A 26290-nucleotide genomic window follows, 5' to 3' on the forward strand; every position below is an offset into this window, starting at 1 on the left:
AACAAACATGAGAGTATCTAAGGTTAGCAATATAAACTAAATTTTCAGTTCTGTAAACTGTACATTGTCCCCTGAAGTATACATGAATACAATTTGGCTGTCTACAATGCAGACGTATCGATCCTCTGATTTAATAGAAAATATTTATAAAGTGACGTTATTAAAACTGTATGTTTTGTTTTCTTCAAAATTTCTGCCGACTAGACATTTTTTTGTGCGTTGTCTGGAATTATCAGAGCCTGTGACATATTGACTTTGCTTCTGCCAAATGTTTACTTACAAGGCTGGGGGGTACAGCTTGGACGGTCTAAAATTATACCTATTCTTAAGAGTTTTTTGAAAGAAAATGAAAACACTTGGAGCAATTTCAATTTGAGGGCTTTATTATTTATAGTTTTCAGACCATTTTAGAATTTTTTTCATTGAAATTCATCACAAACTGGCAGCATGGCGCATATAAGTAGCGAACGACCACGTTTTCAATCCCGTGGCGCAGATAACTGCGTCACTTTTTATCCGATCGACTTGAAATTTTGACACAATCTTTAAAACTTCTTTATCGAATCGAGCTCGTAGGTAGGATACATTTGTTTTGTTTATAATAGTATATATTTGAAAAAAAATTTGTTTTTAATATTTGGGTTACGAGCTTGAATCCGAAGAGGTGTTTTTAACTTGAAAATTTTTTTCCACCTGTTACAAGTTGGACCGTGAAGACAGGAGAAACGCTACCGCAAAAGGTCTCGAATTCGAAGTAATTAACTAATTATATACACCATGCCGCTGTTTTGTTGATAATTTCAATGAAAAAATTTCAAAATGTTCTTGAAACAATGAGTAATAAAGCTCCAAGGTCAAATTGCTTCAAGCGTTTTAAATTTCTTCGAAAAAAAAAAGAAATGGGTGACAGAAATTTAATTTCCAAACGATAAGCTGCGTTTTCTTCTCATTTATTTGACAATCAAATTTGAAATTTCTCAAATAATGTACAAAGTTATATCTCAACTTCTACATATTCATAGATGATATTTTTTGACAGTCGATTTCGGCGAAGGACTACCTTACAATAATAATTTCCCATCCGTTCAGACTCAATCTAAAAAATTCCAATTTTTCACAATTTCAGAACAATTACACCAAATTATATCAGTCGAAATATGCTCATAGCCTAGAATAGATTCGAATTGATTTTATTAATTTTCGTACACACGTTGGACTGTTTTGACACAATTACTCTACTTTCTCATAATAACTCACACACACACGCACACACACACGCGAACGCAGACACCGTAAGCAAAGTGTCTCATGCATAAATCAGTCCTGTCCTATTTTCCTATCGATCTTCGCGCAGCAGCTTAGAAATGTGTCCGTATCTCTTATTGCGGAATTTTTCCGTCTCTTTCGAGGCTCGCGATTATACCTCGAGCATCCCCTGAACTATATATAATACATGGCTGGCATCGCGAGGGACAGATAACACCTGCTGTGGGGTTTGAATGAAACAGAAAACTGTTCTTCGCCAGCCTGCCCGCTGGACTGATCCCTTTACCGTACCCAGATATCGGGATTCATGGTCCTGCAAACACGATGCTTTCGTCTCACCAGCATATTATATATGAAATTTTATTGGAATAATATCTGTGAGGATTTCAAATTTAAGTGGAATCAATTTGCTATTTGTTGTATCGAAGGATTAAGAAATTTATAATTCACACGAAATTGTCTTTTCTGAAAAAAATTATAGCACGTGTGACTGGAATTTACACTGAGAGAAATTTTTAGTTCCGGTTACCGCTCAGTACTTGACTATTTTCATTTTTTACCAAAATTGAAAAATATAACTCTAGGTAGAGAATGAGAATTTGTTTTCTAGCTGTTACCAGAAAGTCTAGTGTCTGTTACTATTCTTTATCATTACGATCACTGTTACTATATTTTCTTGTAACTTTTGCGATAATTCAATACTTGTGCAACAATAAATTGATGTCAAAGCCTTATTTAACTAAAAAAGTACAGTAAACCGATTTTCAAGGCAATGTGTCCTTTAAATTATACAGTGAAACAAGTGATGGAAATACATGCTTCTATTCGCACTTACGAAAAAACTATTTCTTTTTTCATCATTCAGGATGAAATGGATTGGATTTCTTTTTGAAACCTAAAATCGTTTTGTTCACATTTTGCAATGAGGGAGCGAAGATGAGGGAGTTGAAAAAGAAGTCAACCACTATACGAAGTTTTATGTACTGTTTCCATTTCCTCGATTTTGAAGATCAGATATTATACATACATATACATATGTGTATAGTAAATAAACTTTGGGTGCTTATTGTAACGATTGTGATCCAAAAAAAAAAGAGAAAACTTATTATTTATGACACAAGACTCAAACAGGAAACAACATTCTTCAGACATATACTCATAGATGTAAAATCAGTCAGTTTAGTTTTATTATCAATTTTGAGTGAATTTCTTTCTTTTTAGGAAACTGTATAATTTTCTTTTTGTTTTATAAGCGAATAAATCACAGGTGTATAAACTTGTAGAAACAAAATTGTCATTATTAATTATTGTGGATAATTCATTCATCTATTCATTCCTTGGCAAGATTAAAATACGGTTTTTCTGTATATAAATGTTAATTTTCAAATTTAATTTGAATATTTTTACGCAACTGGTCTTTTATTTAAACATTACCAGTTTTCTGTTTTACTTAGCTTACACCTACTTTTCCTTATTGTTGTCGGAGCAGGTTCGTAGTTTCTTCGTGAAAACGGAGGCAGATATTTTAAGACGGATTTTGTCAAGCCGTTGAACCACATTTTCAATTTATATTATATATTTCGTTTCCGTCGACTGCTTTTCACTCTCAACTGTTATAAACTTGTTAAAATTGCTACGATTTCACTTACAGTTTTAGAAAAAATGTAGCTAGACTTTGTAACATGAAAAAAAATAAATATAGATTGTAAAATTGGATACATCTAAATGTGCGATAAATAGATTGAAAATGTGGATTACGAAGTATTGATTAGATGTTGATTCTTCGGCGCCTTCTCGCAGAGTTCATGAACCGGTGGTAATAGGCGCGCTATTTAAACCGTTACAATCTCTTTTATAGCGAAATATACACGCCGACGAAAATCTGATTCTTAAATTGCAAACTGTTTATTAATCAAATGCATAATCGATGATAATGATCGTTGTGAACGATGGGCTACGATGCTCTGCTTGTGGCTAATTCTCATTTAATGTTTTCTAAAACTTCCTCTCATTTCTCTGTTACAGCCGACGCTGTCAAGCTTCTCCATATCCACGTACCACCTTATACTATCAAGGGGGAAAATGCGATTCTTCATTGCAGGTAAGGACTAGTTAGCCAATGGATGCGTGGAGCTTGGTGTGAAGAGGTGATATATCATTATACACTGAGAGAAATTTTTAGTTCCGGTTACCGCTAAGTCCTTAACTATTTTCATGTTTTACCACAATCGAAAAATACAGTTCTAGGTACAAACTGAAAATTAGTTTTCTAGCTGTTACCGGAAAATCTAGAATCCGTTACTATTCTTTCTCATTACGATCACTGTTACTATATTTTCTTGTTGTTGTTGCGAAAATTTAATGCTTGTGCAACAATAAATTGATGTAAAAGCCTTATTTAAATAATTTCTCGTCAAGATTCTTAAAAACGATGTATTGTCTTTAACAATCAAGCTATTAAAATAATCCGGTTATAATTTGTGGGCATTTGTAAGTACATTATGCCGAAAAAATCCGTAGGCTACGCTACAAATATTAAGTGAGAAACCTTGCACGCAATGAATTTTCACCGTTTTATACTATATTAATATTTCTCTCTGTGCATCACCCTGATACATTTAAATGAGGAAATAATAAGGCAAATTCACTCTAAACGATCTAAGAAATTCATACTTGAAACCTCTAAAATTTTTTTAACTTTTCCTGCGTGAGAAAAAAATTAACTCTAATATCCAGGAATTTCCGGAAATCTCTGTAAATGCCCCCTTAAACGCTCTTAATTTTCCGCCCTACTACGGTACCTTAACACCTGACTCTTCTACCATCGGTAGGAGGGTAGAAATGAAAAGGAAATTCTGTGACGATGCAATAAACTTATGGTTCAGTCAAAGGAACGTGAAAACAGGTATAAAAATTGAACGAAGATTCCCGACGTGGAAACAAATTTCGTAAGATTTCAGTCAATTGGAAAAACATTCCCTGTTAAGCACAACATAAAAAGAAATTTTCCAGGGAATTCCGATGGTAAAAGCTCTGTTATTGAAGATTTTAAGCAGTCAACATAAATTATTCTGCATTTCCATCATGTCAAAAGGGCATTGTCGGTGTTACAATTTGCGTAGATTAAAATAAATTTACCGAAATTTGAATACATTAAACTGAATACTGCGTATCTTAGCGTGTGTCAGATCAATTTTTTGTACAACCATATATCGACAACGAATGAAAGGATTTGGTTGATTTTGAGCTCAATCGATGGGAATATTCTTAACTTAGCACTGATTAGATTTTGCATATGATTGCCAGAGTAGTTTTTGCGTTACTTGAATAAAGAGATCCCCCCCCCCCCCCCCAAAAAAAAAAAAATAAAAAAAAATTATGTCTCGAGATAGTCCAAGCGGATTTTGATGATTTTCGTTTTAGTCGACGCGGCTTTTCCTAGCCTAAAACAGGATGAATTTTGGATTTTATCGGCCAATTAGTTATCGAATTATTCGAATAGCAAGATGGAACAGATAAAACATTACATTTGTTAATGTTTCACGGGCTTGGATTGCATTAGAGTCGTAATTTTTTCACACGGCGATAGGTGAAACTAGATAAAAATATGCTCAATATCTGATAAATTTTCTATTTAAAGTTGCAGTTCGACTATTGTTATAATCTGTAACGGTAGATATTGAATACGACTTTTCTCACAATTAAGAAAAAATCAAAACTCACCACAAGGCTAACTATCCGCGAGGCTCTTTGAATGCAGATTCGGATCTTGTGCTTAACTGCAACTTTTTCTTAGACGATAAAAAGACAAATCCCTGATTGTGTATGCTCGTCACTCGTAAATTATAATAGATACAGTGGTAATGATGAAAAAAATTGAATAGAATAATAGTATATTATGTAACAAGGAAATAATCAACTTTTATTCCTGTGTTACATATAAGACTTTATTTCCAACTCAACTCTGGCCAGATTATTGACTTGAAAGTGTTTTCCTTCAACGTGCGAGTGTTATCTATAAGTCTTAAAATTATTATATTATTGAAAGTTTCTAATTAATACAGAGAGCATGTAGTTAAAAATGGAAACGAAAGAGAGAAAACTAGAAAAGACAGAAAATTTATTGGTGAGAAATATGATATTATGCATATTTCCCGCTAATTTGAATTTGCGGGAAATATAAGTTCATATTTCCCGCAGATGAGAAATAATAGTAAAGAGGGAGTAATGTATCAATTCCGTCCCGCTTCACGGGTAAAAAAAAAAGTGAACATTCGTTGAGTTGAGCAAAGTTGAGTCGAGAATAAAATATAAAAGAAAACGTAGCTTCGGAGAGATAGAACTTTCTACTTCACGAGGGTCAGTGGTGGTCTCAGAGTCCCGCGGTTCAGCTCACGCGTTTCTGTAATTGCGCGATTGGATCATAATCCCCAATCCCAACTAATAACGTACTACTCGCGTAATCCGGGTACCAATAAGTTTTCTCGTGCGAGTTCCTGACAACTACAGTACCGCCTACTAATGAAAAGGAGAGGAGGTATACAGGCTGGATGGAGGCAGAGAGTAAGAGAAAGAGAAAGAGAATGAGACAGGGAGCAGGAAAAGATCTGAATTTTCATTCGGGTGGGATTATGGGTCCGGACTCTGGATCAGGTCAGAATTAGGCGGAGTATATACAGAGAGACTAATTCTAACGTCCACCAAGTTCAAATCCCTTCTCAATCTTCCTGATTATTATCCCCATTGATTCTCGTCCGCACAGTTACACGGGGGTATTTCGGTATAGGGCTGATCACTAATGCATTAGCTGCGTCCTTGAGCATATAACAAGACTGCTGATACTTGCGGGAAACTGAGGAGGAAAGGAGACGGGCGTAGGGGGATGAGAATAACACAAACAAACGACAACGAAAAACCGAAAAAGCAATAACAACAAAACAGCACACCGGAGCTTGGAATTTCTCCGCGTTCGGTACGTGCCTTCTTCTAATTGGCAACCTTCTACAGCGAACATGGGCACGTTTCTCGCCAATTTTACCACCAAATCGATTTCGCAACTCTCGCTGCAGGGCGAGAAACTGTGTTATTACGGCCAGCCGGGAAAAGATTGGGATTTTTAGAAAACCGGAATCCACATACCTATACGTTCGTGCCTTATTCGAAATACTCATGGGGAATTCAAATTTGGCCTCGTGTCTTTTAGCAGTCGCTGCAAAAACTCTGACGAAGATACACATAGCGATAGAGTGAGGTATTGATTGATTTTTTACTTCATCACTCAGCGATATTGAAATACTAATATATTATAATCTTCACGATATTCTTACAATTCCATTTTACTCCGTACAGTGATAATTACGTAACTTGAGAGAAAAATAATCTGTTTTTTTTTTTTTATTTTATGGCAAACCATGTTCTGTCCTAATATGAACAGGAGATTCACAAAAAATTATACGGACAGTGAAATAAAATAATGTATGCTAATCACTGACTCGCGATACAAATTTCGAGCTTCTGCGGTTCTGTGCTGAAATATTATGACCATGCGAAACGTTATTACTATTTATTTTATGCACTGAAGCAAGCACTTCCGCTTAGTTTCATGAAATTTGTTATTTTCGAAGTCAGAGTCAGAGAAATATTTTATAGAAACGCTATAGTTTCTGCGGAATGGGGAAATATAAATAATACTGAAAAAAAAAAAAAAAAAAAAAAAAAACAAGAAAGAAATATCACAAAATTCGTTGGAGATTTCCGAAATAATGAATTTCCTTTCTAAATTACCGTCTCCAAAATATTTTGCCTTCAAATTGAAATGGTGAATATCTTACTGACAAATGTAGATAAGTTTCAGTTGAAGGGTACGTTTGAGGTTTTGAAATAGAAGATAGAGAATATATAATATTATGTACGTAATCCAAGGTATTAACTTACGAAACGTTAACCTTTGTGAAAGTATTTTTGTATAAATACGATGTTTTCAGCGCGATAAAATCAATTTCAATAAAATCAACAAATCCTTTAAACTCATACCTTGAGAATTAAGAAATATTTGGATCCCTAAAATAACAATATATGTATATATAGTAACAGTTACTAAACAGAAATGATAAACTTATTATTATTTTTATGGGATCGTTGTTGCAAGAATAAGAATAATATTTTCTCATTCACGAGCAGTTGAAAAATTTATTGAACCAATTAATTCAACGACCACAGACCACCACTGAATGAGAATTTACTCGCTGTAATAAAATTTCATCGTCAGTTGGTTTTACCGAACATCTATTTACGCACTGATACCACTAAATAAATCAACCGATGTTCAATTCCGATAACTGAATCACTTATTCGGCAGACCATGATCGTGAATTCAATGCGTTCAACCATATCCATGTACTCGATGCAGCCGCAGTTACACCAAGCGTAATAGACAGTCATATTCAACCAAAGTGACAAAAAAAATGTACTAAATATCACAAATGACTGTTCAAATAACTCTTAAATATTTATACAATTATTCTCACTGCAAAATTCACCCAATTTTTTCAATACCTGTCTTCGTACAACTGTGTATCGATGGAAAACTGATTAGGATTTACATTAATAAATAAGTAAGCGCTGCCGAAAGAATTTCTCTCCGACAGTGAGTGAGAAGATGAGGACGCCTAGTTGACGCGCTAAAATTCGGACATTCGCGTGATTCGCGTTGCAGCAGCCATCGGTGTGCAGATGCATCTGGCAGGAAACGAGGCACGTATCGACAGAACGAAATGCCTCGGTTGTGAATAGCAGACCAAAGTCAGCATAGAGAGAGAGAGAGAGAGAGAGAGAGAGAGAGAGTTTCGATCGAAAGCCTATCCACACTTATCGCCGATCTGGTTCGATGCTCATCCGGAGCCGGCGGAAGTTGCGGACGTTGTCGTTCCCGGGATCTCTCCCTTCTTCTCTACATGCTGCCAACGGCAACCGGCTTATTTTACGAATTCTAGAAGCGTTCCTGGCTTCGACTAATGCAGTTGGTGTACGCGAAATGGAACGACGCGACGCAGCGCGGAAGGGGCGAACGGAAAAGGGGAGGATGGGGTTGAACGGCATGGAAGAGGAGCTGCGCTCCGCCCTTACCTTCCATTCCCTTCCCTGACCTTCTTCGCCGCGTCTCGGGCACGCCTGACAACGTCCTCCTAAATTATGATACAATTATCTCAGATTTTTCCATATACCATCCGCGTGCGCGAGCGCAAGAACCGGGGAGGCAGGCAGTCGAGTAATCTGGTAATGAAATTTTCAGCCATGTCTTCAGCGAATGCGACTCACCAGGCATCTAACGAACTCAATAACATCTCTTCTCGTAATTTACATTCCCACCCGATCTCTCGGTCCACCTCAGCTCCGATATTCACGCTTCAATGTAAAATGATCTCTCCGCAATCAGTTGCGGGATAGGAAGGATGAGAATTCTTGGGTGCAACGGTCAGTTGCCAATAATAAGAATACTTTGTTGACACGTTTCGGTCGGAGCATTGCCTGCCATCCTCGGTTCTGCGAATAGTGATTTTAATCGCGTAAGGTTGAAATTTATTTCAACGGAAATACTACGATGATCTGGAATTGGTGGAAGGATTTCCTTATACGACTTTTTATAATCAGTCAATAATTACGAAAATCGTTTTTTGGACAAAATTTCACCAAAGTGTCCTCTTACAATATTTAACCCAAGTTGTCGCACACTGCATCGAAAAATCAATCAAATTTTGATGTATCCTGCTGCTTGTTCATTTCCAAAAAAGGTCAGTCTGAATCTCTGATTTACTGTTGATTCCTGGGTACCAGCTAGTTCTCCAATTTCCTATTTTACATGTTTTTCATCCCACTTGTAACTAACAATAAGATTTTTATTTGTGTTGCACAGTTATCGTAAATTTGGAATCAAATGAACATCTGCAACACTTTTTATACGATGAATAAGAGATCTACCGGCTTCGAAGTGAATCAATTTCGCCTCCAGACATGATAGTGAAATTTATTATCAGTAACACCAGCGTAAATGTCCTCATTATCGGAGCGCCAAATTTCACATGAAGATTGTAGAATTATCGATATCGTATGTGGAAGCAGATTTTCATCACTGCATTATGTCGCAGTGTTACCGGTGCATTGGAACGCACACAGCATTGTCATGACAGTGTGCGATAACTAGCATAGACGAAATGCCTAAACATTACGAATGGCACACTGCCAGTGGTCTTTTGGTAGTAGACACATTTGCCGAAACAATTATATCCAGAGAATCCAAAAGGATCCGAGATGGTCGGAAGAGTACCGAGTGTCCCGACAATCCAGTTTCAAGATAGTCTTCCGCCAGCTCTCTGGAGTGATTCTATACTTGCCTAAACTGTAACCCGTTTGCAATTAAGTTTTCTCAAGAACTCCTCGTTCCGAACGACGAGCTGAACAATATGGCGTTAATTCCTCGATCCTCAGCCCAGCTTCCAGCTTCGTTGAGACTTTCGCCTACACTCACCGATTCCGTCTCGGTCTGATTCACCCTCTCTTAGTTCCTCCGTCTCTTTTGACCCGGCTGTTGTACAAGCGCTTCTTGCGTTTCTGTCAAATTTACACCATCTCTGAATTCTGCCGTCGCCCTGACGCGATCGGGCTTCCGCGATATATATATATATATATATATATATATATATATATATATATATATGTTAGGTTACACGTAGACGGACGTATAATTTGACGTCAGCACTGCTCGTGGCAGATTCCGCCTACTTCGGCTCTCTATTTTCTTAGCCGCGGGGGCTCTCTTATCTATATGATCTTCAAGACGGTGAAGCGGCGTCAGCAGTACTCGGGTGAAAAATAACACGCGCCCCCAAGCACGTACACGATGATATGAAAGATTTTACAAGCGCCCCAGCTCTTCTCTCCGCATCTATCAGCCGCGGATTGTGGACCAGCACGCGACTCGAAGGCACGTAAAACCGTTTTGGGCGTAGTGTACACAATTTTCCATTCCTCAATCCTTAACTAACCACCTTTACGGCTTGCGTTACAATCCGATAACGTAAATTGGGGGCTTGATGAGACTGAATGCTAGCCGAAAAATGGTCATGGTGAAGCTTGCTATTCGAGTATCGAACCAATGAAGAATGCAGCCCGATATCAAAACGGAAAATCCGAAAATGAATCACTAGAGTAAACCTTTGGCATGAACGTTGGGAAACGTATTCGTGAACACAAAGTCCTTCAAAGCCAGAGTGTCAAACTCGAGTGTCGTCCAGTTTTTATGGGCTTCGTAGCGTAAAGTGCAGTCCAGGGATTACCAAGCGACCGTTTGTAATTAGCCGTAGCCGCAAGTGCAACAGTTTCCGAGGTGAAAAGAGCTGCGTCTGGTATTCTGCACGTATAGAAAGCCGAGTTCCCATTAAATCGGTGAAAATTGTAGGTGGAACTAACGATTGCAAGAGCAACTGTGGATCGTCAAGGAACTTGTTTCACATAAGCATGTGCTTGGGGTAAAAGCTGTTTTTGGAAAGCAGAAAAGTCGCCATTCAGATCGGAAGCTTTGGACCGTGGAGAGCTCACGTCACATAATAATGGATCCCAGCGATCCATGCAGAGAATTTTATAGTGCGACGTTCATCCTAGCCGGTAAAACCGCGGGCAACAGTTTGTATAATATCGCGGTATATAATGGTACCGCGAAGCTGTATTTCAATACTGCATGTTCATCAATTGATGGTCGGGTTGAACCACCTCTGGGATGTGACCCGGCAAATAAGCCGGAGGATGCAAATCAATTCCAGTGTAGAGCGCACCAAATTGTGCGCCCGTATTCACGCCTCGATACTCGCGCACGATTCACCCACACATTCCAGGTTCCTCGATTCCCTTTGTATTCTCGTTGCACGCCCATTCAACGTCCCGTTGCAGTTATTGCTCGCGATTCGACTTTTTCTAATAATTTATTGTTGCACTAACCGCGTTCGACACGGGCCAAGATCGTTATGAGATTGTAAGGCACGTAGCCAATCGGAAATTAAATAAACATAAAGTGATTTACGTCCTCCGGAGCCTTGCGTGCTGGAAACTTCCGGAATAACATATTTTTCTGTGTATATACGTGGATAATATATACCGTGCGGAAACGAAGCTTCACTGTAACCTAACTTCTAGCCTTCGTTGCGAGGGGTGCACCACCCTTGTGGCTCAAGGCGATGAGCCTTCGAGTGCGGAAAGCCAATTAAAAATTGACGCCCCCTAGGTACTGTTCTCTAAAAGCCTGTTTGTTGGCCATAGACAAGGTCTTGGATGAGCTAAAGACGAGCGCCTTGTTACAGTTTTCTTTTCGCGCGAAACATTGACGTTCCTCGGAGGAATCATCTTGTGCGATGATAATGATTCGACTTCTTAGTTCCACTCTAGTGCTCGATGCTCGCAGCTGTGTGTCCATCTACCACCAAACTTTATCTTTCGAGTAGAGTTCAACGACATTCATCGCGTGCAAACAGTTTGCAATTACTATTTGAGTCCGAAGTATTTGAACCCAGAATCTGATGCCTGGATGTGGTGATCCAGGTACTACAGTCGAAAGCCAACTCGGAGGGAGACGAATCTTGTTATTACGCAAGCGCTGAACAGCAGGGGTGAAACTTCATCGACACATATGCCGATACTTATTCCAGGATCACTTTGTATCCGAAATTGAAATCCATTTCAGATACTGCGAATAAACCATGTGAGACTTCCAAGTGCAGTTATATCGAGATGCGTCAAAAGAGTACGAGATTAACTTGGGTAACGTCCGTTTATGGTACCGTAAATATGCGGAGTGACAAATTCTGAGGGTTGTAGGTCAATCTAATTGGAACGTTGAAATTTATCACAACCCACTTACGTATTGCAAGATTTATTGGTTCTGAATTGGATTTGGACAACATCTGAAAATCTCTCTCCAAAACATACGTGAAAACTGATCTTCGCGATGGAGCCAACAGAGGTAATAACTGTTTCGCTCGTCTCTATTCGTTGGGATTCTCGGATACACGGAGTACGGAAACACACATTCAGCTATTTCGGAGTGAGGACCAATTCTGCGTAAGGCATCATATTCCAATGCAACTGCACAGACAAAGGCTTCACCGTGGCGCTTTCTGCGGGACGCTGGTGCTTTGTATTGTTATTCATGTGGTGCAGTAGCGGAGATATAGGAACGTTCTCCAGGGAGGTTAACACCTAGTAAGGCAGTTCTGATGGTGCAACGGTGGCTTTGGAAGTCGGAACGACCGCATCAGATTTCCAGATGATGAATATTACCCACTATCCACACTCGCACCCTTAAGCAAACTGCTCGGTGACTACAGGTTTCAGTTGTTCACAGCTCTCCCGCGAGGAAACAAACTGTTCACATCCATACGTGTGCATGTATTTGTCTAACAATCCACGAATTAATTAAACCCTCAGAAATACCGACAGTGTGTTTTTCTTATTATAAGCAATTTTTATTCGTTTTATCCGAGGTATTCCACAGGATGTCATTCTGTGTCGCTTAAATAATAAACGACAAAATTCTGCCGCAACTTTTTTGTACTGAGTATTTTGGACAATTTTTCGAAATCGGAAACCATTTCGCTTGTCGGAATGGGTAAGAACGTAGATCGAGAGTTTCATGCGATTTCACCTAGCGTCAAACGGTCACTGTTCCTCATTTTTTGAAACTTTGACACAGGGCAGTATCCTCAAATCAAACTATTCACATTTTTCTCACCTATACGCTATTTATCATTGGTTAAACTACCTGATTATTCACTGGCAGCTCGAGCTACTAAAATGGATATGATGTTTGACCTTAGTTTTCATTTTTTGGAACAAATTTTCAACTACAGAATATCACCAACCAGATTTTGAAACTTTGTATTGGGCTGCCCCAATATTATAAGTGTGTTGAACAGACTGCTTAGAATTTCTGGAAAATTAAATGAGGCTTTTTTAAATTCAGGAATCTTGTTTTGAAGTCGAACCTGTTTCTTGGACTTTCATTAAGGTGCTAATATTCTGAAATTTAAAATCTTGGAAATTGAATCGAAGCTCAGTGCAACCTTGAAACCAACTTTTCATGAAAATCGAACCTGGTTTTTGGGCTTTCCTCTATCCTGACAGTCTGAAAGAGAGCTCTGACCCGGAATCAGGAACTCAAGAAACACAAGACCATTTAATCGAAAACAGTTTTCTCTACACACGTTAAAGATTACTGCAGACACTCATATTCTTTCGCTCTGAAAACTCTCGTCAGACACAATTGAGAACGCCTAAATTCTTACGATCAAAATCAAAATTATAATCACAACGTGTCGAAAGGAATTTAACGGCAGAAGGGTCGAAGGTATCAGGTAGAAATTGGCTTCCACTTCGTACCGCGTGCGATAATCTCACTAGACTTGTTAAATCGAAACCCCGCGTGGTGAGATAGGTACAATAACCAGCGTGAGAGACGTTTGGTGTCTGTTGTGCGACTCGAATTAATTTCACGATTCAATGTAGATTAACCCTTTCTAACCCTTTGTGTTTACAGATACGACTTGGGCCTAGACAAACTCTACTCAGTGACGTGGTACAAGGACCACGAAGAGTTCTACAGATACGTGCCCCGGTCCAATCCAACCCAGCACAGTTATCTCGTCGACGGGGTTAAAGTTGACGTGAGTATCCCTGCCCGCCCTTCAGGCCCCCGGGACTATTGGCTACGGACAGTCACTTCTCCATCCGTTTTCTCCCCCACTCCATCCCTTATTCCTCCGCTACAAACACGTTCACCTACCGCACCCACCACATCAACGCCCACTCGCAAACTCCCTACATGTGTCTTTGACCCCCGATCGGAACGGGTCTTCCATTCTGTGGCGTGAAGATGTTCCCCGCCTTTAACCTGCTATCAACTTCTTACACTTGCACGGAAAATCTTTTTGAATTTACTCCTAGACGCACGTATCCGATATTCGAGGTACACAGCTTTCCGAGAACGAACGATTTCGGTCTTCGATTATTGATAAGATTGAAGCTCCACTGTGGAACATAATTTATTAAGTTATGAGAATCCGTCAGCCAGAATATGACACTCGCGGTTAGTTTATGAACAGACAATTCAACGGTACGTTTCTAATCCAACTACGCTATAGAGGCAAGGATAAAGCGTTTTCATACATTATAATGATCCAACTATGTTATAACTTTTCTTAGGAACAAATTCTGACTGCAAGACATGTGTGTCCAAATGTTATCAAAGAGACTATAATACCCGACAGATCAGTATATTGTGTTTCAAGTGCGGAACGAGGATGATTTTCGATGGTATGAGCAAAAATGAGCGCTGTAATCACGCAAGTCTCTCTTCGATGACTTCTCGTTGTTGATTTTAGTCATGTGGGCTGGACAGTGCAACACTTTCGATAAATCGATTTCTCTCAAATTTCCTTGTAAATTGTTTTTCAATTTCTTTCATGGAAGTAGTTCCAATGAAATTATCTATTTCGACATCAAATTTCATATTGCCCAGAAATTACCCTAAAATTATGCTCACGTATACTGCATCGAGGTGTTATTTATCGCGAAAATTAGCTCTGGAAAGCCGTCTTGAAAAAGCAATGATCAGATAAACGGATACTAAACGCAGCTGATGATTTAAAATTTATGTAACTTTCGATAGTTGTTACCCTGCCCGTACCGAGCATGTTTACGTTTTAGTTTTAACTCAAGTATGAATGTGTTCGTCTCCAGTTGTATCAATTAAAATATTCAGGATAGAGTAGTTGGAGGTGGCATGTTGGATCTCTACGTATCCCAAGGCTGATTAAGAATTCAATGATGGTGTGTGAGACGGAGTAGGGTTTGGTTAGGATGGCTACCTTAGGCGATACCTTTACGGACTTTACGGGAAACTTTTCAGGGTAAAGCAAATGTGCACCGAAAACGCCGAGAGTCGGAACATTGGTGAATGGCACGCAGTTATTTTTTATGCTATAATTTCGAGTCAATTTCACGAGTCATGAAATAAAATACAGTTGGGATTTGTTTCCTTCCCAGGTATGCAGGTCCACATATGAGAATCGTGAATTTTACATATGTGAAACGGGTCTCCGATAAAATAAGCTGAGTACAGTAAACACAGAAAATATGGGGCAAAATGTGTATTTTATAAATACATGCTCTCGTGTTAAAGTCTTGAGAGTGACCGTTCAAAAAAATACAGCCCAGCAGTTCATCTATTTATGATAGAAATTCATTTCTAAGGGCTGAGATTTCCTTCTATTGTTATACAGGGTGAGAGGGTACCTTTGTAACAATATGATATGCAAGATGTTCAGTTCTGCGTACAGCTTTTCATTCATCTTTGCTTTCCTTTCGACTTAAGAAAAATAGAGATCATCAAATATTAGAGCCACGCGATTAGTTGACTTATTGTCGACAATTGATTCGTCAACTAGTCGGTTAATCGAGACTTTGACTAATCGATATTTAGAAATTTTTTCTCATTGGTATTTCAGAGTTATCGTTCTCTTGATTAATTGAGTAATCGACCCTTTCAATTGATTATTTTTAATGAAACTGTTTTTCTTTGTGATAATCGGAACAGAATACGAAGGTATGTGTTTTAGCATTTTTTTTTTCAAATACTATTGAGAAATAATACTTTTAGTCTATCTTCTAAATGCCAGCAATTCTTAAATTCCAAGACAAATGTGTTCTAATATGACCGTTGACCTTAATTCTCTTGCAATCAACAGAATTATTTTCTCAAAATTATACAGATTCCATCAAGATTTTTGCAATAAATAATTCCTAATTGTTCGTTTTATGAGATTAAATCGCTGATTGATTGTATTCAAATACTTCACGTAAATACTTCTGAAATTTCAAACAGTTGGCTGCCCAACTTCCGATAACGCAGAATTTTGTGCATTTGTTTAAACAAAATGGCTGCAGCAGAGTTCAATTCCAATCAGCTTATTGCTTTCGAAGAATGGTGCAGAACAAAATTATATTGGAACTTTCATACGAAAATCATACTTATGATTTGCTTTCAATTGCTTAGACCACTTTATTATTGTTAAGATTTTCACGCAGGCTGCTAATGAGGAGATACAGCCATATTAAGTAAAAGAACTAATGTAATGACTGATTCGGGAAACCTCAGTACATAGCGTAACGAATCGTTAATCATGACCAAAATCTAATTGACTGTGAGATTATACACCTGGTGTAAGTGAAACGAAAATAAGTAGAAGAGACTGACGCAGGAATAAGAATATACCATATTTTATTGTTAGTTAACTCATGAACATTGTATATTGGGAGTTAAAATTGCAATGCGACACTACCGGGCAATCCGCAAACTAACAGTAGTGCGTTTACACGCGCCTGCACGATACATAACGAATTAATCACCTTTTGGCTTTCAATCACGTTCTGTGATGATGGCATCGCTTTCGCAAAATTATAAGTTATATTCGAGCGTGATGACAACATGATTGTGATTTTTGTTAATTAACAATACACTATTTCCTATCATACTCCCATGTAAATACATTCCGAAATGTATACTCCGAGCAGTCATATTGACCAGAGTCCCTATCATAGCCAATGGTATCAACACAATCTTAAAAACTGTCTTTAGATCCAATAAAAATTACCAAACATTCGCTAGGAAATTGTATAACCTTGTTGACGGATAGCATCGTTAAAGATACGATCAGTTATATATATATATATATATATAGATTGCATGGAAAACTATCTCTGCTACGTCCACGGTTCTACCCTTCTATCCGCATTCGTGAAATCATGTTGTGCAAGTGTGCGGTGTAGGCGTATTCGTGAAGTACGTACTTCACGCAGACATGTGTGTTTATATCGTTATATGAGAACTGCAGGGTTGTGTACGATTATGCACAATGGATGGCGAGTGGAAGCATGTCCGATCTGGACAGTGCGAATAATTAGGTCAATTTTGTTCAACCGCCTGAGCCGCAGATCCCTCGGCTCAACGGATGCACATTATACGTACGCGGTGAATGAATTACGGATAGAATAGCAATTTACACATTTTCACATCGACCGTGGTTACCAGGGATTCCATCCGAGGACTAGAAGTATAGGTATACAGTGATTCAGCTCATCATCCTCGTCGCTACAGCTCGTTCTTGTTTCTCTTCTATTCATTGAAATATAACCTCGTTGGAGGCACCGGTACAAATTAAGACAACATAATATTTGTGCAATTCTCGTTCGAAGATTAGCTCGTGTGAATCGACAAGTTTCTATCGAATAAGCGTACGATGATAAAAAACGTTTCACTTATGAAGGACCCCAATCCTGTTTCGCAGTGGTACACCGAGAGAAATTTTTAGTTCCGGTTACCGCTCAGTCCTTAACTATTTTCATTTTTACCGCAATCAAAAATATAGTTCTCGGTACAAAATGGAAATTAGTTTTCTAGCTGTTACCGGAAACTCTAGTATCCGTTACTGTTCTTTCTCATTACGATCGCTGTTACTAGATTTTCTTGCAACTGTTGCGAAAGTTTAATGCTCGTGCGACAATAAATTGACGTTAAAACCTTGTTTAGCTAAAAAAGTAGAGTAAACCTCAGAAACTGATTTTGCGTTGCAATGACCAAAAAAGGATCGACAATAGCGCAAAATGGTTAGGCGTACCTCGTTTTTCGTAATTCCAACGATATTCAAACAGTTTTTGTAACGATACCTGTTTTACTGAATTTTTCTAGTTACTGTAACAAATGAAATTTTTCTCAGTGTATCAGACTCGTATCTTCTCTGGAAATGAGATGGCTATGCCGAAAGAAATAACTTGACATTCATTGAACAGTGTCCCCTCCTTGTCGGTGGTCATCCATACCTTTGACGTCCGAGAGCAATTACCTCTCGAAAAGAAAACACTCTTATACAATTCGAAAACGATTCCCATGCGAATACCGGAAGCTCTCAATCCAGACTCCAACTCACGGGGGTTGCGGTTGGCGTCGGATTGGATTGGATGAAAGTCAACAACGAAAAATTGTGACACACGTTAGGCTTGGCTCGCGGGGAGAACTTCTGATCTCAGTGATTGCCCGAAGAGTTCGCGGACTTTTTGTCTTCGGAGATTCAGCAGGTTGGGATTCGTTCAAACGGTTATCGGCTCATCCTTTTCTCGCACTTCCGTTACCATTACCGTTACCGTGGTTATAGCTGTAGTTCGTTCTTCGTGTCCGTCTCCTATTTTTTTTCCATTCTCTGTTTTCCTCCTTCATCGCAGTACAACCCACTCGCATCACCGCCAACTTATTCAATTCGGCATTTCGGCACTGCGGAGAATTCCGGATTTTCCGATACGCGTATTTCAATTCGATTCAATCGCGGCCACGTGGAGGGATTACCCGTTCCATCACACTCCCAAAAACTACGTCAATAGTCGCTCCGTCAAATAGGACGCAAATTCGACTCACTGTTGCTGAATCCTGTGCTTAGAATCGGTTCTGGATTCTGGCGGCTTATGCAGGGAACACTTTTAAAATTAATGCGCCGAGATTTAATGCTGAATATTGTTTAAAATAAGATCGAGTGAGCTGGACAGCAAAAGTGTATCCCTAACCATGGGAGAAATTTTCATCACAAGACAAATCATATCATTATACGGAAATTTACCTCAACTGTTGACCTTCATAATCGAAAAATCAACGTCACGTATCCCGCCACTGTCCCGAATGTGTTACGATTCATTTGGTCACGCCTGGTTTGTTGTAGCTAAAAATTGTTGTCGCATGGTCAATATTTGAAGGTATTTTAGTAATTGAACGTAGCTGGTGACATTAATTAAAAATTAATAGTTTGTCGAAGCCGACAAAAATTATTGTAACCCACTCCACAAACTGACTGAAAAAACAAATTGAAAATTTTCATTCCAAAATTACTCTGGATTAATAAGTTTCATTACATGTATTTCACTCCAGGAGTTTGCATATTTAAAAAATTTTTTTAAAAATTTTTTGCACCAGAAATAAATTGATATTCTTTAGCATTCGGCGGTTATTCATTGCACAAAAGTAACAATTGGCTGACGAAATTTCGCGAAAAGGTTTCACATAGTGTATATATACGCGTATAAACCGGAAACGGCGGCACTTTTCCAGTCTGACAAGTAGCCCCGGTAATAGACTTAGCTCCCTATTACAAGATAGATTTGTGCTGTAAGAAGTCGATCAGTTGGGGGTTGCCCAGTCAGGCAGCTGCGAGCCTTCCAATTTGGTGGAAAGGGGCGCAGACAAAGTACACCTTTCCGGCTGATGTGTGGCCTCAATCTTCTCGAGAAATCTTCAACCTATAACCAATACCCGGCAATAGCTGTCAGCCTTTATTTCCTGGTTGCATTTCGATTTATCGTTAGTGTTCGCTACGAGAGAATAATCCCGCCCGAATTCATTTGCACTGCGGAGTTCGGAATGCGTTTCACGATCCTGCATACGCGTTCGTATTTCTAGTTTTAAACTCAGCCCGCGATAATATAGTCGTGAGGAAAGTTTTACCTTGGTATTAACTCAATTTCCTGTTGGGGCAAAAAGTTTCGTTCGCCAGGGAGAAAGTCTGGTGCACACGATGATGTAGCGGATAGGGCATGGATACGCGTAAAGGTGGTTCATGGTTGTCATTCCCGCATGCACGTTATAACTTATAAGTAGCGTAAACGACGCGGTTGTGACTGTAAAATGAAACACTGTATCGTGACACATGAAATGAATAATGTGCCGGGCTGGGGAAGGAATTGCTGCAGGAGCGTTAGTTTAATTAAGAGACTTAAGTGGCAGGTCTCTGTAGTAAATTCGAGACAAGGTTTCGCGTAATTTGAGCTCAGATAACCGGAATGGGTTCAGTGGCTAAACAGCAATTGATAAAGCAGCTTGTAGGAACTTTTCTTTCTCTAGCTGACTCCAATCCATGCATCCTGACATCATTAGTCACGTGCGGAATTATCGACGTACAAAATAGTCAATGTTTTTCTGAACGTTCACTGTTAAAAATTTCTGTATCGAAATTCTTACACTGCATTAGACGTTTTATTCGGATACGGAACAATGAATTCACCATACATTTACTGTGTATACAATTTATGAACACAATAAATTTCCTACAATATTTAATGAAATCTACAATTTCAATTGTAAATTTCAAACAAATGCATGGTAATTCACGTTGCTGAACTGAACTTGTAAATTTACACCTCTTTTGTACAGTAAATGTTTAGTAAATTGAAAATCATTTTTAATGGTGCTGTTTAGTGTTTTGAAAAACATAGCGTTAAACTGAACCCTGTCATCGAGGAACTAACGGGGCTGTATTTTCTAAATTGGGCTGAAAAAAAGTATGGAAGATCCATAAAAAGAGATACTTGGAATGATAAACTGAGAGTGCAAACTAATAATCATAAAAAAATATAAAAAAAAAAAAAAACGTATAAGTTAATAAATAGTAAATCAATCAACATTGTATTGTGGCAATAAAACACAGGTATTTCGATCATGATTAGACGACAAAAAAATATTTTGAAGATTATTCTAATACTCCGAGCATATTCACTCAAAGTCAAACCTGAACCTCGTCTAAGGTTGGTGTTCATGTCGTTATTTCCGCATGAAAGCTTGACGGCGAATAAGGAGAATGAAAAAATTCAATATACGCATCATCCCTAAGGTTCATCTTTCTGTATCCTTTTCTTATACACTATTATTTTTTGACAATACTGTACAGTGCGTCTGTTGTTTATAGTTTTTTAATCGCATCTTATCGGTGCTTGCAATCGTAATTGTGTGCTCGAAGAGCACAAGGAAATGAAGTAAAAAATTTCAATGAGCTGAGCGAATTATCAACGTTCAAACCATGTTTGCTCGTGAAAGTGACAAAATTACATGCTCAATCGATCGTCTGCTATATCTAGAATAATGGATTACATAAGGTGAGCTCGGATCTGAAGTCGGACCGTAATCACGTAAGGACATTTATATATATATTTTTTTTTTTTTTTGCAAGATCGTTAGTAAACAGCCTTATACATTGTGCATCGCAATAAACTTCAGTTCAGGTTGAAATCCTAAAATCACCTACGAAGTGCATTTTAGTACTCTAAAGAGAAAGTTAGAAAGTATTTTCAGAAGTGGATATATGTTTGCATGGATTCCTTGTAAGCCGGATTCTAATCGAACTGCGGAACCGATTAGGTTGAAATCTGGACACAGCATTATTTTTGCCACTACATCATTTTTCGATATTTTCAAACGAGCTTTGGAATACGGTCTGTCAACGTTGAAAAAAAATTACCGAACTTCTTTGGATGTTTTTGTCTCACGAGTACGGGTATGAGTTTTTTGTGAACTGGATTTCAGTAAAATCGCTAAACTGGTTTGAAATAGCTTTGTACGGGATGGTATTTTTGTTGTTACGAAGATAGGCCAATAAGGTTTCGAGCTCAATCGCATCTCCGGATTTGAAAAGGTTATCGATATGACTCATCTATTTTCATTTCGAAATTATGCAACGACCTTTGCAATGCAATTCAACAGAGTTATTTATTAACTCAAAAGTTTCTTGGACTAGCCGCTCGAATCGGGCGCTACAATCGGGGAGAAACGAAACGAGCTGGAGGTAGCACGATGATTTTCAGATTTTCAGTTGAGCTCTAGACATCGTGACAACCAGAAGTGCTCGAGACAGTTAAGTAGATATCGGTTTCCAATCAACAGCGATACGAGGGGAGGGGAGTCCGTCAATTTGAAGTTGAATACGAGTATGTGCTGATGCATATCAGAAGCGCCTGGTTCTCTGCGGCGTAGACACCGAGATGTTCATGTGACCGCGTAGAGATCCCGGCGTCTGATTATGAGTAGATTGCACGTATCGAATCGGCCATTGTTCCGGATTGTTTTCATCATTGAAAGAAAGCTTCAACCCCTCTCGTGGCTAAATATAGAAAAGTCTTTGGGTTTGAGGCGTGTGTGCATATGTGTGCCGGAGCTCTTAACGCCACGATTGATAAGTCAGTGGCGACGATGTGGACTTAATGTCGATGTGACTGCGTTGGGACTTCGGCTTGGTGCACGTTGTGTACATAAGGTACGTTTAGAATTTGTAGCTTCTTGATCAAGAATCAAGACATTTGGATGCACTGCCGTGTATTGTGACGATCGTGTGTGACACGTGTGTACAACAGATTGTAAAGAATTATGTACACCGGAATAAAAGAGTATTTGGACAAGATTGAAAGATATTTTTGAATGTAACGACGGCTCTCTATATTATGAACCCGTTAGTCGGTGACGTGGAGATCCTTGGTGACCTGATTCGAGAGCATCCCCTTGCATATAACATATGCAATTGTCACTTTTAAGTGGAATTAAAAAACATGCCATCATTATTTTAACGTACTTGAGCAAATGCGCATATTTAGATTCGAAAACAAATCTTAGGATGTGCTGATTTTTTTAGATTGCTTCATCATTAGCAAGAATATCAGGTAAACCAGCTTTGAGTAATCGTGCCTTTTGCAAACAAAAACTGACGAGCTTTTCAGCTGAAATTTGCTCGTTAACCGTGAAAAAAAAAAATTTTAATTTTGTAAAAACGTCAACATCTCGACACTCTTTACATCTAACGATCTAAAATCTAAATTGATTTTGTGTGAAACCTATTTCACTGGAGTAACAAATTGCAAAACAGCGATACATAATTTCCAGCACAGTAAAGAATCGGGTCGGAAAACTAAATTGTACACTTTTACCTTCGGATGTTAAGGCGGCAGATTTCTAGTGCCAATCCAGTTTGGCTGGGTTACTTTCGAACGTGATGCATTGTGGTGAGGCTGACGGAATGCCGACGAGGAAAAATTCAATACCAGGTGCTCGATCTACTTTTTTCTTCCTTTTACAATCCCTGTGTGATTTTCTCTTTTGACTTTCCCACCGTGTAAAAATAGTGCATAAATTAGCCTCGTTATAAAATTCCACCAAGATCAAAGGCGCTGCACCTCACCTGCAATCTCCCACCACCTCGGGCAGCTGTGTGAAATCGTAGTACGGTACAACTTATCCGGTGCGTTGGCGCCGACTTGCAAAATTTCCTAACGAATATCTAACGTCGCAGCGCAGTTGGTTGCAGCATTGAATTTCGCCACGGTGGAAAAGTGTTTGACGATGGAAATAGGGGGATCACGCTGTGCGGTGAACATCCCTGCAGACGTAATGAGTTCTACGTGGGATGTCTGACAACTATCCGGATCCCTGAATTCCGAAAGAAGTTACATTCGCATCCGGATCGCCAAATCTCACGTTGAACTTCTTACGGCTCTCTGGGGTGTTGATCAGCCATACTGCGGAAACTCTTTTTAACAGTATCCATCAGACTCCATTTCTTCACCTTGTTCTTTTTACCGTCATGCTTTCCCGTACAATATTTACTTCACGAGAAATTCATTGAGGCCTGAGAACACGTGACGTCGTGATGAATCTATCTTATTTGCATCTCAGATATTGCAAATCTGGTGTGATTTATATAGGAATGAAAAAACGCTACAGGATCTCAGACGGGCATCAGACGTAAGCGAGCAAATATTTGCCAAAGTAGGCCAACTGCAATTGATTAGTAATGAAAATAATGTTACAGAGATTGTGAAGCGCAGATCTGTGGCAACAGCTCAAAACGGTATAGATAGGGTAACGTTTAAACTTTATAGTTGAGAGTTTACAAGAGATTTGTAAACAAAATAGAGTATTTCCGGTGAAATACAATTCCCCAATAGTTTTGAAAAATAAAAATATTTCTTTAATCATTTTTTGGAGGAGTCCGTCGTGCTCTGGAAATTTTTTTTTTTTTTAGTTCAAGTTATGGCAATATAATGATGAATTTGTTAGAGATATATCAAAACAACTTGTACCCGGTGCTGAAAAGCGACAAATAATAATTAGCGGCTTAGTGGGTTCGTCGTATCCCACAATACCCCATATAAAATATGTTCGAGTACCTCTCAAGTAAAACTTATTATTAGGTAAGTTTCGGTTTGTTACATTCGTAATCTGAGCAGCGTGATTTGGAAAATCGATTTTCGTAATTCCAACAATATTCAAACAGTTTTTTTAACGATACCTGTTTTACTGAATTTTTCGAGTTACTATAACAAATGAAATTTTTCTCCATGTAGATTATATCGCAACACTTTGGACTTTGTATGTTTTCAAATTTTATTTTTAATTCCGATGTCATGGACATATTTTTGGGTGGTGGTTAAGACTTGGAAGGGTCAATATTTCGAATTGCCGATACATGAAAATTTCAAACATGCGTATATAAAATAACGAAAGATGTATTATTCGAAATCTTGACTTTCGAAAGTGTCACTGATCAGAATCAAATTCCACAGTACCATTCTTCTCCATCAATGTCAATCGTGAAATTCTTTTTTAATATAGATGCGACGGGCTTGACAGTTTTTGGCAACGAATTCATTTGTTTCTACTATCTTTTCACCTTTTGGTGTTACTTTGTCTTTCTGGTTTTCTTCTTTTATCTGCAAATCGTCTTGGCAGTTCGTAACGAAGACAATTTCGATTTCTTGACTTTTTTGTCCTTTGGTTTCACCTTTTGTTTGTGGTTTTCCTTTTTCATATGCAAGTCATTTTTATATGGACTGCTAATAAGTTCTACAGCACGTTGTGCTTCTTTCTTCATTTTTTCTGATTGTATCAGCTGAGGCAGAAGTGTTATTTAGTATCCCGGTACAATTTACCGGAACAGCATTGGTACGAATTAGCCAACTACGTGTTGTTTTGCGAAAACATTTCGCATTTGGCTCATAGCAACTGTAACGTAAGTACCAGCGCGGTAAAATAACCAGGAAGGATCACACTTTTGATGTATTAATACTGAAAAGCATTAGGATTTACTGTCAAAAGCCTTATCGAGTACTAGTGAAATAAATAATTATGCGAACCTTTTCGAGGATTGCATCCAGCAGCGTCTAATTTCATTTTCGCGCTTGTCAACATGGTGGTGGTACGACATAGCCTATTCCCACCTAAGAGAAAACAGAAAGTAGCAAAAGTAATGATGGATATCTAGCTACAGGAGTGACTTAAACAAGATGAATATTAACGATGGCAACTTATTTAATTATGAAATTAATATTCTGGTAGTATACTTAAACTCCTCGACTTCTACATCAATTTTATCCCAAAGTAATATTCCAAACACATCTTCGGAAATAGTATCGCGTAATAACTTTTGGGCAGAAGTATAACTAGTTTTCTGTAAAGAATTAAGTCTAAGTCATTGTGCAAGTATAATGTTTATATTTTCATGATTCGTTATACTGGAGAATACTGAAAACATTGTCAACATTCAATTGCGAAACCGTAAACTTGAGTTTATCGTCGACTCCATCTTATATCAAATCAACTGACCCACCGTAGGCAAACTTATTCTCTTAAGAAGAAATAACGTAATACTATAAAATTAGAACATTGTATTATGAAGGTACTGGTTCAAGCATTGGAAATCGTTCTCACACACAGTTCTTCAATATCCTGGTCTGGATCCCTTTTCCTGTTTCGAACGTTTTTTTTCTCGAGTCACTGCGCAGTCTTGCACTCCCACACTTTACAGCGGGTAGGCACTATCATTCTTCTTAAGGTTCCACTTCCAAGTTTCTGCTCGCGAGTCCCCTGCAGTGAACTTCTTGAAATCAAAAAACTGAATTACAACTTTAGCCCCCAGCTGGTCGGAAGATTGAGGAGCATGGCTGTACGATGACGACTCCCCTGGGCAGCACAGCATCCCTGAAATCCCAACACCAAGCTACACAACGAGCGACGCGTACATTGTACTTTTCGATCGGACACGCAGCGACCACGCAGAAACCAAGAATCGGTAAAAATAGGAATGAAAAATCCATCCACGGTTATAGATGGCGTGATTTACTCTCC

The 26290-nt window shown here is 38.6% G+C and overlaps 1 protein-coding gene across 18 annotated transcripts in view; it reads left to right on the forward strand.

Annotated features, from left to right (window-relative positions):
• Positions 1 to 26290, forward strand: part of LOC124213101 (uncharacterized) — a 106089-nt gene that overhangs the window by 56738 nt on the left and 23061 nt on the right. For 17 of the 18 annotated variants that reach the window (XR_011176299.1, XR_006881816.2, XM_046613991.1 and 14 more), the window contains 2 exons: positions 3292 to 3367; positions 13847 to 13973. Coding sequence is in view for 16 of the 18 variants with exons in the window: in XM_046613991.1 (XP_046469947.1) it covers positions 3292 to 3367; positions 13847 to 13973 (203 nt within the window). In the remaining 2 variants the exon portion in view is untranslated. Of the gene's footprint in view, positions 1 to 3291; positions 3368 to 13846; positions 13974 to 22052; positions 22431 to 26290 lie in introns of those variants that run through there. The other variant, XM_046614007.2, reaches the window with a different exon arrangement.

The sequence above is a fragment of the Neodiprion pinetum genome, chromosome 2, assembly GCF_021155775.2.
Source record: "Neodiprion pinetum isolate iyNeoPine1 chromosome 2, iyNeoPine1.2, whole genome shotgun sequence".
Lineage (NCBI taxonomy): Eukaryota > Metazoa > Arthropoda > Insecta > Hymenoptera > Diprionidae > Neodiprion > Neodiprion pinetum.